This window comes from Moschus berezovskii, chromosome 23 (assembly GCF_049115385.1).
Source record: "Moschus berezovskii isolate FMDL1 chromosome 23, NW_MosBer_1.0, whole genome shotgun sequence".
In the NCBI taxonomy this organism is placed as follows: Eukaryota; Metazoa; Chordata; class Mammalia; order Artiodactyla; family Moschidae; genus Moschus; species Moschus berezovskii.
In genome coordinates, this window is record NC_142482.1 from 61,764,063 (window position 1) to 61,776,925 (window position 12,863).

The 12,863-nt window shown below is 53.0% G+C and overlaps 1 protein-coding gene across 1 annotated transcript; it reads left to right on the plus strand.

Moving 5' to 3' along the window:
• Positions 1 to 144: 144 nt before the first annotated feature.
• Positions 145 to 9,113, plus strand: SERPINB1 (serpin family B member 1). The gene is made up of 7 exons (XM_055406597.2): positions 145 to 265; positions 1,314 to 1,488; positions 3,923 to 4,060; positions 4,598 to 4,715; positions 6,218 to 6,360; positions 6,444 to 6,611; positions 7,856 to 9,113. The coding sequence occupies exons 2-7, from the start codon at positions 1,321 to 1,323 to the stop codon at positions 8,255 to 8,257; spliced, it is 1,137 nt and encodes a 378-aa protein (XP_055262572.2). The 5' UTR covers positions 145 to 265; positions 1,314 to 1,320; the 3' UTR covers positions 8,258 to 9,113.
• Positions 9,114 to 12,863: the final 3,750 nt, after the last annotated feature.

Below are 12,863 nucleotides of genomic sequence, written 5' to 3' on the forward strand. Positions count from 1 at the left end.
CACACCTTAGTAAGAAACAGCTCATCTTGACAGAGATGACAGGCCCTTGGCAGAGACCTGAGTTTGCCGGGGACTCAGGGGTGCTGATCTCCAGGAGGGCGCTGCGCGCAGGCCGCTCAACGCCGGGTGCACCGCCCCGCTTGGCTCCTGGGAGCTGAGTCAGGGGGCAGGGCGCCCCGCCCCGCCGGCGCCGCCCGGTCCGCCGCTATAAGGGCCGCGCTCGGCCTGTCCCAGGCCCCGCCCCGCCCAGGCAGCCGAGCAGCGGGTAAGGCCGGGCAGGGAGCTGGGCGGGCGGGACAGGCTCGGGTCGCCCGCGCCCCGCAGCGTCCGGCATCTGGCGATCACCCCGGCCCGCCGTGCGCCCCTCGGAATCCCGGTGTCCGGCGATCACCCAGCCCCTTGGCCCACGCCCCGCGGGTCCCCCTGTGCGGCGGTCACGCCGGCCCGCCGTGCGCCGCGGAAACTCCTTGTCCGGCGGTCACCCGGCCCCCTGGCCCGCGCCCCCCGGGGTCTCCTGTGCGGGGGTCACTCCGGCCCGCCGTGCGCCCCGCCCCGGGGTCTCCGCGCCCGCCGCGTCCGGTCGCTCTAGGCCGGGCGCACGGAGGTCGCTCCCCGGCGGCCAGAAGGCGGAACCGAAGGCAGAGCCCAGCCCTTCTCCCCTTCCTCCCGAGCTGTGTGCGCGGTCCGGCCCAGGCCCAGCCGCTCCTCCTTCCTCTTTGCTGCGGCTGGAGGCGCGGGAGGGGGGTTCTCAGCGACAGTAGTAATTCAGCTGTGACTCACTCGTGGGGCAGCCCCCCGCCTATCCCCTTCCTTGGCTGAGTCTGGGGCTGAGAGGGAGGCCCGGCGGGGACAGGGGCCAGCTGCTGTGCCCGCAGACCCTGCTGCCCGCGGTAGGGACAAGGTTTCTGGTCACCTTCTCCCTGTCCAGCTGCTCGACCTGCCTCGGGGCCTGTGTTGGGTTTCTGAGCTCTTCTATCCCGCGAGACTGGGGACAGGACCTCACCAGACAGCGGACAGTGAGCCCCAAAACAAGGGCCATCCTGTCTCCTTGCTGGGATTTGCTTCATTGGGTGGCAGGTCGCTCTGATTTTCTAAGGGAAACTTGGATCCCATGTCAGTGCTGAGTCCTTGGCCAGTCTCCCCAGGCTCCCACATCTGTGCACGCCGGTTCTTGCCCTCCTAGAAAGAGAAGGAGAAAGTACAAGTTCCAGTGAACTTCATGGGGCGGTGGCCCAAGCTGAGAGGAGATGGGGGTGACCTTGCTGATTTGCCTGTGTGGCCACGGTCAGTTCAGGCTCTGCTCTGCGTTGCAGCCTCACCATGGAGCAGCTGAGCGCAGCGAACACCCGCTTCGCCGTGGACCTGTTCCTCACCCTGACCGAGAGCAATCCTGCTGGAAACATCTTCATCTCCCCCTTCAGCATCTCGTCAGCGCTGGCCATGGTCTTTCTGGGGGCCAGAGGCGATACCGCAGCACAGATTTCCAAGGTCAGCAGAAACTAGCCAGAATAGTCTGCTTTCCTGGCTGAACCCTGCCTCAGGCTGGACCAAAGGCTGTGCCTTTGAGCTCTTGCAGTGCGTTTGTGGGCTTCCCGGATGGCTCAGTGGTTAAGAATCCGCCTGGAACGCAGGAGACTCAGGCAGACTCGGTTTTAATCCCTGGGCCGGGAAGATCCCCTGGAGGAGGGCATGGTATCCCACTCAAGTATCCTGGCCTGGAGAATCCCACGGGCAGAGGAGCCTGGGGGGCTGCAGGCCATGGGGCCACAAAGAGTCGGACAAGACTGAAGCGACTTCGCAGGCTTGCGCGCACAGTGCGTTTGTAGAACTGTCTCTCGGTGTTCAGCGTTGTGTGTCACGTTATACTTCATGAGGTCAGACTTCCAGAAAAAGCCCCAGGGGAAACCCACTAGGATGCAGGCTGTCATTCACGAGCCAGTCTCTACTGAGTACCTGTGATAGGGTGGCTCTAGCGGTAAAGAACCCGTCTGCCAGTGCAGGAGATGTGGGAGCCTCAGATTCAGTCCTCGGGTCGGGAAGATCCCCTGCAGGAGGAAACGGCAACTCATTCCAGTATTCTTGCCTGGAGCCCCCAGAGTCAGACAGGACTGAAGCGACCTCGCATGCATGCATGCATGCGCCAGAGGGTTTTTTGTTGGGCTGAGCAAGTGTAAAGTGTGGCGTGTTAGTCACTCAGTCGTGTCTGACTCTTTGCGACCCCATGGACTGTAGCCCACCAGGCTCCTCTGTCCATGGGATTCTCCAGGCAAGAAGACTGGAGTGGGTTGCCGTTTCCTCCTCCAGGGGATCTTCCTGACCCAGGGATCGAATCCAGCTCTCCTGCATTGCAGGTAGATTCTTTACCACCTGAGCTATCAGGGAAACCCAGTGGAGTCTCCCACATTTGGGGAAATCACAGGGGTCAGCACGTCCCGAGTGCAATGGATCAGCCTCGCCCTGGGAAACCCGCTTTGGTGACCATGGTGTCTCCCCCGAGCTGAGGACAGAGCAGTGAGAAGACTGGCCCCCCCCTGCTGCTTCTGCCCCAGCTCGAGTCGGCCTGGCTCTCGGGTCAGCCAGGGCACCTCCTCCCCCAGGACCGTCTGCTTTCTGCTTTGCCTGTGATGCCGGCTCCTCCGGCAGCACCTGCGGGGTCTCGTTCCTTGGAGCATAATGAAGCCTAGTGGAGAGGTTGAGGGGCCACGAGAACGCGCGCGGCCCTGTGCTCCTGGGCCTGGCCCAGGCGTGTCCTGTGAGAGCAGGAAGGCCCTTCAGGGAGACAGGGAGGCAACGCGGAGACTCCGCCTGTCCTTGGGGGGTGTGGAGGGCACCCGTGTGCTGGGCCTGCTTTATTCTGAGTGGGGAACTCTGGCTTTCCTCGAAAGAAAGGGCGTCCTCAAAGGTCTTTCTAATGTCCGGGTCACAGGTCACACTACACCTAGAGCCAGGAAGGTCCAGCCCAGATTCAGGTTCACTGGCCTGTTGCAGCTGCACAGCGTCCATGTTTGTACTTGATGGAGAACCAATGCTTTTTTCATCACTGTAGATACAGAAGCATTTGAAAGTTTTCAAAAATCTACTTAAAAGAAAAAAAAACAGAAAAAAACCCCTGGTACTAGTAACTGTTAGTTGCCCCTGCAAGGTAATCTGAGCTTCTGTTTTGAGGTTCATGGCAAGCCACTCCAGTACTCTTGCTTAGAAAATCCCATGGATGGAGGAGCCTGGTAGGCTGCAGTCCGTGGGGTCGCTAAGGGTCGGACACGACTGAGCGACTTCACTTTCACTTTCATACATTGGAGAAGGAAATGGCAGCCCGCTCCGGTGTTGTTGTCTGGAGAATCCCAGGGACAGGGGAGCCTGGTGGGCTTCCGTCTATGGGGTCACACAGAGTCGGACACGACTGAAGTGACTTAGCAGCAGCAGCAGCAGCAGGAACTTTATAACCTCAGTGAAGAGAAGTCTTAAGTTCTTCCTCCCGTCTCCACTGAAGAGATGGATCACAGTGCCCACACACACGCTCCACATATCAGGGAGAGACCGGCCTTTGTACACGGTAGAGCTTTGTTCTTTGTGCCTTAAAGAAGGAACCAGCCCAGGCCCGTAAAACCATAAAGTGACTCTTGGTGTAGCTGATATGTGGAGAGTTAAACTTTTGCCCAGTGTTAAGTTTAATGAAACTGTTTTTAAGCAGGTGAGCTGCTGACGCTGTAAGGCGATTAAAAACCTCTCAGTCTTCACCGCCTTTGTGTTCTTGCGTAGCTAATGATTCTTTCATCTACTGTTTATTTCTGAGAACTTTCAGGAAAATTCTATTTGTACAGATATATTTATGAACATATTAATTTGATGGAAGCAAATTCCAAGGAATCGGGTTATAATTTCAAAATCCATGGTTATAGAAATAATATTTCCTTTATTTTAGGCTCTCCATTTCGAAGGGGTTGAGGAGATTCATTCGGGATTTCAGAGTCTGAATGCTGATATCAATAAGCGCGGTGCTCCGTACACTCTGAAACTCGCCAACAGGTTATTCGGAGAGAAAAGCTACAATTTCCTCCCGGTGAGTGCTTTGCTCTTCGTGTTCTCAAACTCGAAAGACAATGCAGACTTTTTTGCCCAGCACGATCAAGTCACAGAAACCAGTTTTAATTTTTATAAACATTCAGAAAAATAATCCAGAATGAAAACATAACCAACAGCGTTCTCCTCGGCGGATGTGATTTCATTTCTCATCTCCACGGTGGAAAGATCAACCCTGGCTGCTCTACTAAAGAAATCGAGTGAATCCCGTCATTCACTTCCAAGCACAATCAGTATTTGCTTGTTTATGAAAATGTTAGTCAGAGAATAGAAAAGAATTGGTAAATGTTGTACAATACCAAAACTACTCAACTATCCACTTAAGAGTGGTTAAGATTGTCAATTCAATGTTAGGTGTTTTTCACCAGAATAAAAAAAAGTAGAAGAGCTAACACTTTTGTTCTGACCATGAAATATGCCTTTGGGATTATTTCTGTTGCTTTTAAGGAGTTTAGAGAACCACTGCTGTATGGAGCAGGAGTTCCTCACGACACCTCCTTTTTCTTTTCTTAAACAGGAGTTCTTAGCTTCAACTCAGAAAATGTACAGTGCTGCGCTGGCCAGCGTGGACTTTCTGCAGGCCTCCGAGGATTCGAGGAAGACCATAAACGAGTGGGTCAAAGGGCAGACGGCAGGTGGGCGAGGGCGGCGCTGGCCGTCTGCCAGGTCCCCCTCCCTCCGCCCGCCTCTCCCCTGCAGGGGACTCTCCCCTTCCCTCGCCTCTCGGCCTGACCCCGGGGTCCACCTCCACTGCCCAGGGCCGGACAGCTTTCAATCACAGGAACCCCTCCACGTGGAAATATAAACATGGTTTAACTGAAGATGCTAAAAGCTTCTTCCCTGTAAGTGCCCCAAACTGCGCTTAAAAGTTGAAACTACTGTAGAACAAAGGGATGAAAACCTCGTGATCCAACATCTACAAGCCGCTGTGGTCATGAGTGTTTTTTGCCAACACCTCGTCTAAGGAGTCAGGCTGTGTCTCTGGTTCGTGTCTCTGTCATAGCCACGGAAGGGTCAAGGCACCCACAGGACACCTGTCCCTTCCACACCCACAGCGGCCGTCACAGCCTCCCACACCACGAGTGGGGCCGTGTCCACGGAGGAGCTGTCCTACTTCTCAGACGTCTGTTAAAAGCTTCCCTCTGGGAGTCAGGCGACCACATGGACGGTTTGAAGAAGCGATTTATTTCTTAGTGACTAGAAACACTTTGGTTAAGAAATTTTTCCTTTCCTGAAAAAGAATGGCCTGTCTCCAAATGAGGCCCACTGGTTATCATACATCCCAGAAAAGGAGATTCTTCCTGTTTTTAGCCCTTTAGCCCAACGACTTGTTTCGAAGCATTGCCGCTCGGGGTAGTTCTCGAGTGGGCGTGTTTGTCTGTCTGTCTGGTCTGAGTTGTGGCGGGCACCCCCCTGGTGTGCTGTGTGGGCTTTGCTGCCCCGAGGCTTGTGGGGTCTTAGTTCCCCAGCCAGGGATGGAATCTGCACCGCCTGCTTTGGAAGGCAGATTCTCAAGCACCAGGGAAGTCCCTCCGAGGGTATTCACAGTGGGAGCACCCCAGGGGGCTTAGCTAACTTAGTGCCGTGTGCCAGGACGTTGGGTAGAAGGAAGCATTTGAATTGCGTCTCAGTGCTGATCAAGTGTGTTAGTCGCTGAGTCGTGCCCGACTCTTTGCAACCCCATGGGCTGCAGCCCACCAGGCTCCTCTGTCCATGGGATTCTCTAGGCAAGGATATTGGAGTGGTTTGCCATTTCCTTCTCCAGGAGATCTTCCCAACCCAGGAATTGAACCCCGGTCTCCTGCACTACAATCAGATTCTTTACCAACTGAGCTATGAGGGAAGCCCAGTGCTAATCAAAGTGAAAGTGAAGTGAAAGTCACTCAGTCATGTCCGACTTTTTGTGACCCCAGGGACTATACAGTCCGTGGAATTCTCCAGGCTAGGATACTGGAGTGGGTAGCCTTTCCCTTCTCCAGGGGATCTTCCCAATCCAGGAATCGAACCCAGGTCTCCTGCATTGCAGGCAGATTTTTTACCAGCTGAGCCACAAGGGAAGCCCAGTGCAAATCAAAGGTCCATTCAAATTTGGAATTCTGATAGGTGGGTTTTTAAAAAGCTAAGTTTGTCTTTTTAGGAAAAATTCCGGAGCTGTTGGCCTCAGGTATGGTTGACAGCTTGACGAAGCTGGTGCTGGTGAACGCCATCTATTTCAAAGGGAACTGGCAGGAGAAATTCATGGTGGAGGCCACCAAGGATGCACCTTTCAGACTGAATAAGGTGAGGGGGGATGACTGTCTAGATGACTCTGTGCTGCAAAGCTACGCGGATCGTGATGGGCGATCTGTGTTCTGATTGCTCAGAAAGAAACAAAAACAGTGAAGATGATGTATCAGAAGAAGAAGTTTCCCTTCGGCTACATCAAGGATCTTAAGTGCCGGGTGCTGGAGCTGCCCTACGAGGGCAAGGACCTCAGCATGACCATCCTGCTGCCAGACGACATCCAGGACGAGGCCACGGGGCTGAAGAAGGTGCCGTGTGGTGCACAGACCGTGTGTGTGTGTGTTCACACGCGTGAGCACCTGTGTGTTCACGCGTGTGAGCACCTGTGTGTGTGTGTTCACGTGCGTGAGCACCTGTGTGTGTTCACACGCGTGAGCACCTGTGTGTGTGTTCACACGCGTGAGCATCTGTGTGTGTGTGTGTGGAAGAGGCAGCAGTGTGAAGGGGGCAGTTTTTCTTCCGTGTGTCTGTCCTGTTGTGTGCTTTTCCCTTCCCCTGCTCACTAAACTCCCCATTGAGTGGGCTCTGATGTTAGACGCCTGCAGCTGCAGCGTGCGTTGGAGCCTGGGTGTTCCCGCTTTCAGCTGTATTCCCACGGTTGTCCCTCCCTGACTGTGAGCTAGGAAGCCTGGAGTCATCAGCGTCAGTAGGGCAGTGCGGCGTGGCTCTGTGCCGGTGGGGCGGTGCCAGGGCGACCCAGGAGCTGGGCCCACACTGTGCCCGGCGCTCTCTGCAGGGCGACCCGGCGCTTAGGACAGGGCTCCCAGTGTGGGCTGCGGCTGCCCCACTTTAGACGAGGAGCTCAGTCTGTTTCTGGTTTTACCCGTGTTCTTCTTGTTGCCGTTCAGTCGATAAGTCATGTCTGACTCTCTGCGACCCCGTGGACTGCAGCACGCCAGGCTCCCCTGGCCTTTATCATCTCCCGGAGTTTGCTCAAACCCATGTCCATTGAGTCGGTGATGCCATCCAGCCATCTCATCCTCTGTCGCCCCCTTCTCCTCCTGCCCTCAATCTTCCCCAGCATCAGGGTCTTTTCCAATAAGTCAACTCTTTGCATCAGGTGGCCCAAGTATTGGAGCTTCAGCTTCATGAGCTGTGTGAGGTTCACAGATAACCACAGTGACCCCTGGGACTCAGATAAACAGAAGACAGAGAACAAAGCTCCAAAAATCACCCCGTGTCACTGAGTCAGTTAGGGTAACAACAGCCATGATGCCAGGCGGTCCAGCGTGGCAGAGGCTGCTTCAGTCCTGGGTGGGGGCAGGTGGTTCCTGGGCCTCGTCTCCATGAGGGGGCCTTGGTGCCTGGGAACGCGGTTCTGTTTATTATCACCAGCAGCTGAAAGGCGTGAAATCCCCAAGTGGAGGCTGTTTTGGTGCTAACATTAAGGAAACTAGCGAGCAGTGGATAGGATGTCCGTTCATCTAAACAGCCTTATCGACTGACTTCCATAGAATGGTTTCAGCTCTTCTTTTTGCCCATTTGATTCCAGATTGAGCAACAGCTGACTCTGGAGAAGCTGTGGGAGTGGACCCGACCTGAGAGCCTGGACCTCCTTGAGGTCAGGGTCCAGCTGCCCCGGTTCAAGCTGGAGGAAAGCTACGACCTCAGTGAGCCCCTGGCGCGCCTGGGTGCACGGGATCTCTTCAGCAGCAAGGCGGACCTGTCCGGCATGGCGGGGGCCAGGGACCTCTTCATATCCAAGGTGGTCCACAAGTCCGTCGTGGACGTGAACGAGGAGGGCACGGAGGCGGCGGCTGCCACGGGGGCCATCGCTGAGTTCGCCATGCTGCTGCCGGAGGAGGAGTTCATTGCCGACCACCCTTTCATCTTCTTCATCCGCCACAAGCCCTCCTCACACGTCCTGTTCCTAGGCAGGCTCTCCTCCCCTTAGATGCTAGAGACGTTAATGCAAGGTCGAGCCTACAGCTCTTTGCCTGCCCTTTAGGTGGTGACCATTCTCATATATCTTTACCTGTAAAGATATTCGATAATGAATCTTTAATCTCCTTTGTAAGCTCAGCTCTGTTGACTGTTCACACCCATTAACTTGGCCTGGGTATCTCTTCTTTTTTTATACTGAAAAAAATGTCCTGATTTCTCTTGAATGCATTGAGTTAAAAAAAGAAAACATCAGATGAGCTCCTTGACAATGTAGCAGTCTATGAAGTTGCTGTACTCTCCTGAGAGCCGTGGGGGACAGTGGTCATGCCATCATGACTTGTGGTCAAGCCGCAATAGAGAGATGTCCTGATAGCTGAGGGGAGGCTTCAACAGATACTTAGTTGAAATACAGGTGAGCGCCCCCATTGAGGGTCAGGGTTAGGAGACAGACTTGCCTTGGCGAGGTCTCTGGCCCTGTGTCCAGCCCTCAACCTGGCGGCAGCCCAAGCCCTCCCTTGCCTCTTCTTCCTTGGTCCTCCGGATACGCGTTATGAAGGGCACAAGGAATCAAGCAGTAGGTGTTGTCTCAGGAAAGAAGCCAAGAAATGACAATAGGACCTCACTGCTAACTGGCTTCTCCCATGTTTTTGATAAAGGCTCTTGACGTCCATCATCTGGCACACGTTCTTATGGTAACAGGACAGCTTTATGCAAGGCTCTGGAGGAAGATGGGTGGCAGGGTGCTATTTGATGAATGCCAACCTTTGTCAATGTTCTTCTTGGAATGCGCCTTGAAATGCTGCATCTTCTTGCTCTCGTGAAGCTGGTGGGTTGGTTAATAAAGTTTCCTAAGATCGTGCAAACCAGATTGACCTCAGTCCTCTCCTTGATTCTCCCTGATCTCGGGCAAGCCACGACTGCAGAGGGGGGTTCTTGGCCTGACTTGTGCTCACGTCTGGCTGACGGGCAGTGAGCGCACAGCACGGAAACAGAATCCCAGCCACCTCATGCTGGCAGGCGATCCTCCTCCTTTTATCTTAAGATACTTCCTAGCACCTGCCGTACCCTGGGTCCTCTTGGCTGCAGGGGCCAGGAGGAAAGCTACAGTTGTCTGTCCCTTTTTGCTCCTCAGTCCAACATCTACTCAGCGATTTAGAGTAAATCATGTTGATCGAGTTACTTGGGCCCAAGCAGCTCTGCTCAAATCCTCCCTTTTTGTGTTTGAGGGAACAGGCCCCTGGACTACTGTCAGCTGTTGAAGTCAGAACACTAGGAAATTCGAGAGCAGGGTCTAGATCTGATTTTTTTTTTTTTGCCTCGCTGCCCATAGCAGCCAGGGATGGAACCGGTGCCCTTGTGGCCCTGGCAGTGAAAGCGTGGAGTCCCAACCACTGGACCACCAGGGAAGTCCCCAAGTTCATATCTGATGTGTAGAACGTCCAGCTCTCATAACGATGAGTGAGATAACCCAGAAACCTCTGGAGACCAACTGGAAAACCAAACAAAATACATGGCAGCCCCTCGGGGGAAGGTTGACTCAATTCTGGAGAAACACTGGGCCCGAGACCCAGCAGGGACTGGAGCATCTCCCAATCCAGAAGAGATCTATGAGGTGTGACGTGGGGGCGTTTTGGCAATGTGCTAGGCTCGGGAGCCTGAGTTTGGACCCATTAAGAGTGAGGGCCCCATTCAACCTCCTGACACCCTAAGGCATGAGTGAACCATCGCAGATTGCAGCCCTGCTGAAGTTGTCAGACAGCCTGGAAAATTCCAGGCCCTAGAATTGGGTTACATTCATCCTGGTTTGCTACAACCCAGAGGCAGAAAGATTACCCATAAACTTCAAATGATTTTTTATAAGCAGCTTTTCTTATACGACACCCAGCATACAGTCGAGGGTAACTGGCTGGGGACACCTAGTCTGTCCTGCAGACCCCCTCCTGAGCCAGGACAGCATAAACACAGAGAAACGCAGACGGTAGAAGCGGAGGTCCTGAGGCTCCAGCTGTTGGAACCATCGCACACAAATCACAGAACAGCACTGCCATCTCCGATCAGCAGGACAACAGACAAGGTTAAGCATCTCAGCGGATACCTGGAAGCTTAAATCAGTTTCAAAAATGAGATGGAAATTCTAGAGCTCAGAAACACAGCTAAGAATGAAGTACAAAATAGGTACGATTTATTAGCAAATTACAGATGGCAAGCGAGAGAAACTGTGACTTGTCAGATCAGGAAAAATTATCCAGAACTTCTTTCAGAAAGAAAAATGCAATCTAGAAAGACAAAAGGATGGAAAAATGCAAAAGGGAAGATAAAAAACCCAGAGAAGTCAGTAAGAAGACACTTCAGAGGAAAAGAAGGGGGGAAAAAAGAGTCTGGGCAGTGGTGGTTGGTGGTTTAGTCGCCAAGTGGTGATCGACTTTTGCAACCCCATGGACTGTAGGCCTGCCAGCTTCTTCTGTCCATGGGATTTCTTAGGCAAGAATACTGGAGTGGGTTACCATTTCCTCCTCCAAGGGATATTCCCAACCCAGGGATTGCCTGCATTGCAGGCAGATTCTTTCCTGCTGAGCCACCTGGGAAGCCCTGTCTAGGGCAGAATCATGTTTAAAGAGCTGACATTCAACATGATTTCAAACAGATACGTCAGTTCCCAGATTCTCCAAGTTGTGGGGCCAGGCATGGTGCTCCACATGCGATGTTGGTGCTTTAAGCTGGGTGGCGCGGTCTTCAGGCTGCAGACGGGAGGAAGGAAGCCGCCTGGGGCCTTGGAGTAGACCTCCTCCTGATGCACCACAAAGAGCCTCCCAGGGGGATGAGGGCGCTCGAAGCCTTTGGAAGAGATGCTTGCCCTTCACTATTAACACTTTTCCCACTCAGCTGTGAACCTCGGCCAGTTTAAATGAAATCTTCAATAGCTTTACAATCTCAAATACACTCACGTTTGAGAAGGCAGCGTATAACTTGGGATGGCCTGGGAAGAGGGGGTGGACGGCCCTGTGGCGGGACCTGAGGCAGCGTATAACTTGGGATGGCCTGGGAAGAGCGGGTGGACGGCCCTGTGGCGGGACCTGAGGCAGCGTATAACTTGGGATGGCCTGGGAAGAGCGGGTGGACGGCCCTGTGGCGGGACCTGCCCAGTTCTCACATTTCCGAGGCACATCTCCAGTGCCCAGCCCCTCCGGGGTCACTGCTAAGAGCCGAGATCTTTGCACACAAGTAGGCCAGAGGGTGCACCTGTCAGTTCAGAAACCTCCCAGGACTTACGCAGGGTCCCTTATACTTCGACCTCGGAAGGTGGATGGCTCCGAGACACGTCCAGGTTATAAAGTGGAAAAGCATTTCTTCATCTAATCTCTTGGGGTTCTCATTACACACACAGAATTGCGACACCGGATACTTTCCGACCCGAAAAAACAGTTGGTGGCTTGTGTGACCGCAGCCGCGCCTACGGTATGGGCAGAGCCCTGCAGAATGAAGAAACCAGTCTCTGCCAACAGGTGAGGTGTAGTGTGTGGTCTCATAGGCGTCGAGGAACAAAGGTGATTTTCCAACTCACGGGAGAGACCGTGAACAGCCCACCCTGCGCAGCAAAAGAAAGTTCCTCAAAGAGGTTTTCCCGAAGTTCTTACACCAGCCCTTCCTGTATTTTGCAAATGTCTGTTACAACAAATCCTGGTAGCAAGATCTTTGCTTCAGCAGAGACATAAAATTTCCTGTAAATTAGAACTGTATATGTTTTCTTATTGCACAATATTTTAAAAAGTCGGTTTTCAAAGAATAAACGCATTGCAAATTTCAGTGTTCTGTGCAAAGGTTGATACATTAGGAAACTGGGTAAAAATTGGGTAAAAAATATTTAGGAATTTGCGTAAAAACTTTCCCATTTTATTTTTTATTATTTTTTTTTAACTTTCCCATTTTAAAGTAAACCCAGTTGTTTATCAAGGCAAAACAGTAGATACTTAGAATTTTCAATTGCTCTCCTATGACCTAAATATATCGAAAGATAAGGACTTTGGTGGACTCTTTTGGCAGCTCCTCCAGACTTGTGGGACGTTGGTTCCCCTGCCAGGGATGAAGCCGTACCCCTGAAGTGGCAGTGTGGAGTCCTAACCACTGGATCGCCGCGGAATCCCCTTTCGTGGCTTTAAACTCATTGATTTCTTCCTGCCTTTCCTGTCCTACCCCATTTGCTCCGGTTGCTTGCTGAACTACGTTTCAAACATTGATGCTTTTTTATCACTGTGGGTGATAAAAATTAAAATACATTTACTCCGTAAGTGAGTTAATGCGAGTGGACAGTCCTCTCCATTGAGGAGACAGTCTCCTGCAAGGAGTCAGCAGAGCGGAGCGTGAGAGCTGAGGGGAGGGTGGGTGGCAGAGGCGTCCCCGGGCAGGGTCCGGGGAGTCCAGGACGGCTGACTGTCCGCACAGCACACTCTGTTCTCTCTCCTGCTTCTGGATGACATCTGCTTCGTTTCATCATGGCAGCCGTCAATTTTCCTAACTAGGGATCACCTTTATTCGACTTCAGAAAGCTCGTAAACATGTAACAGAAAAGTTTGTATTTTGATAAATGCCATTTTTGAGGCGTTAACCAGTGTTTATAC

Excerpts from the sequence above, each read along its gene's own strand:
- SERPINB1 (XM_055406597.2), top strand. The coding sequence starts at position 1,321 with ATGGAGCAGCTGAGCGCAGCGAACACCCGCTTCGCCGTGGACCTGTTC. Across the intron at positions 1,489-3,922 it reads CCGCAGCACAGATTTCCAAG|GCTCTCCATTTCGAAGGGGT; the intron begins GTCAGCAGAAAC and ends CCTTTATTTTAG. Across the intron at positions 4,061-4,597 it reads AAAGCTACAATTTCCTCCCG|GAGTTCTTAGCTTCAACTCA; the intron begins GTGAGTGCTTTG and ends TTTCTTAAACAG.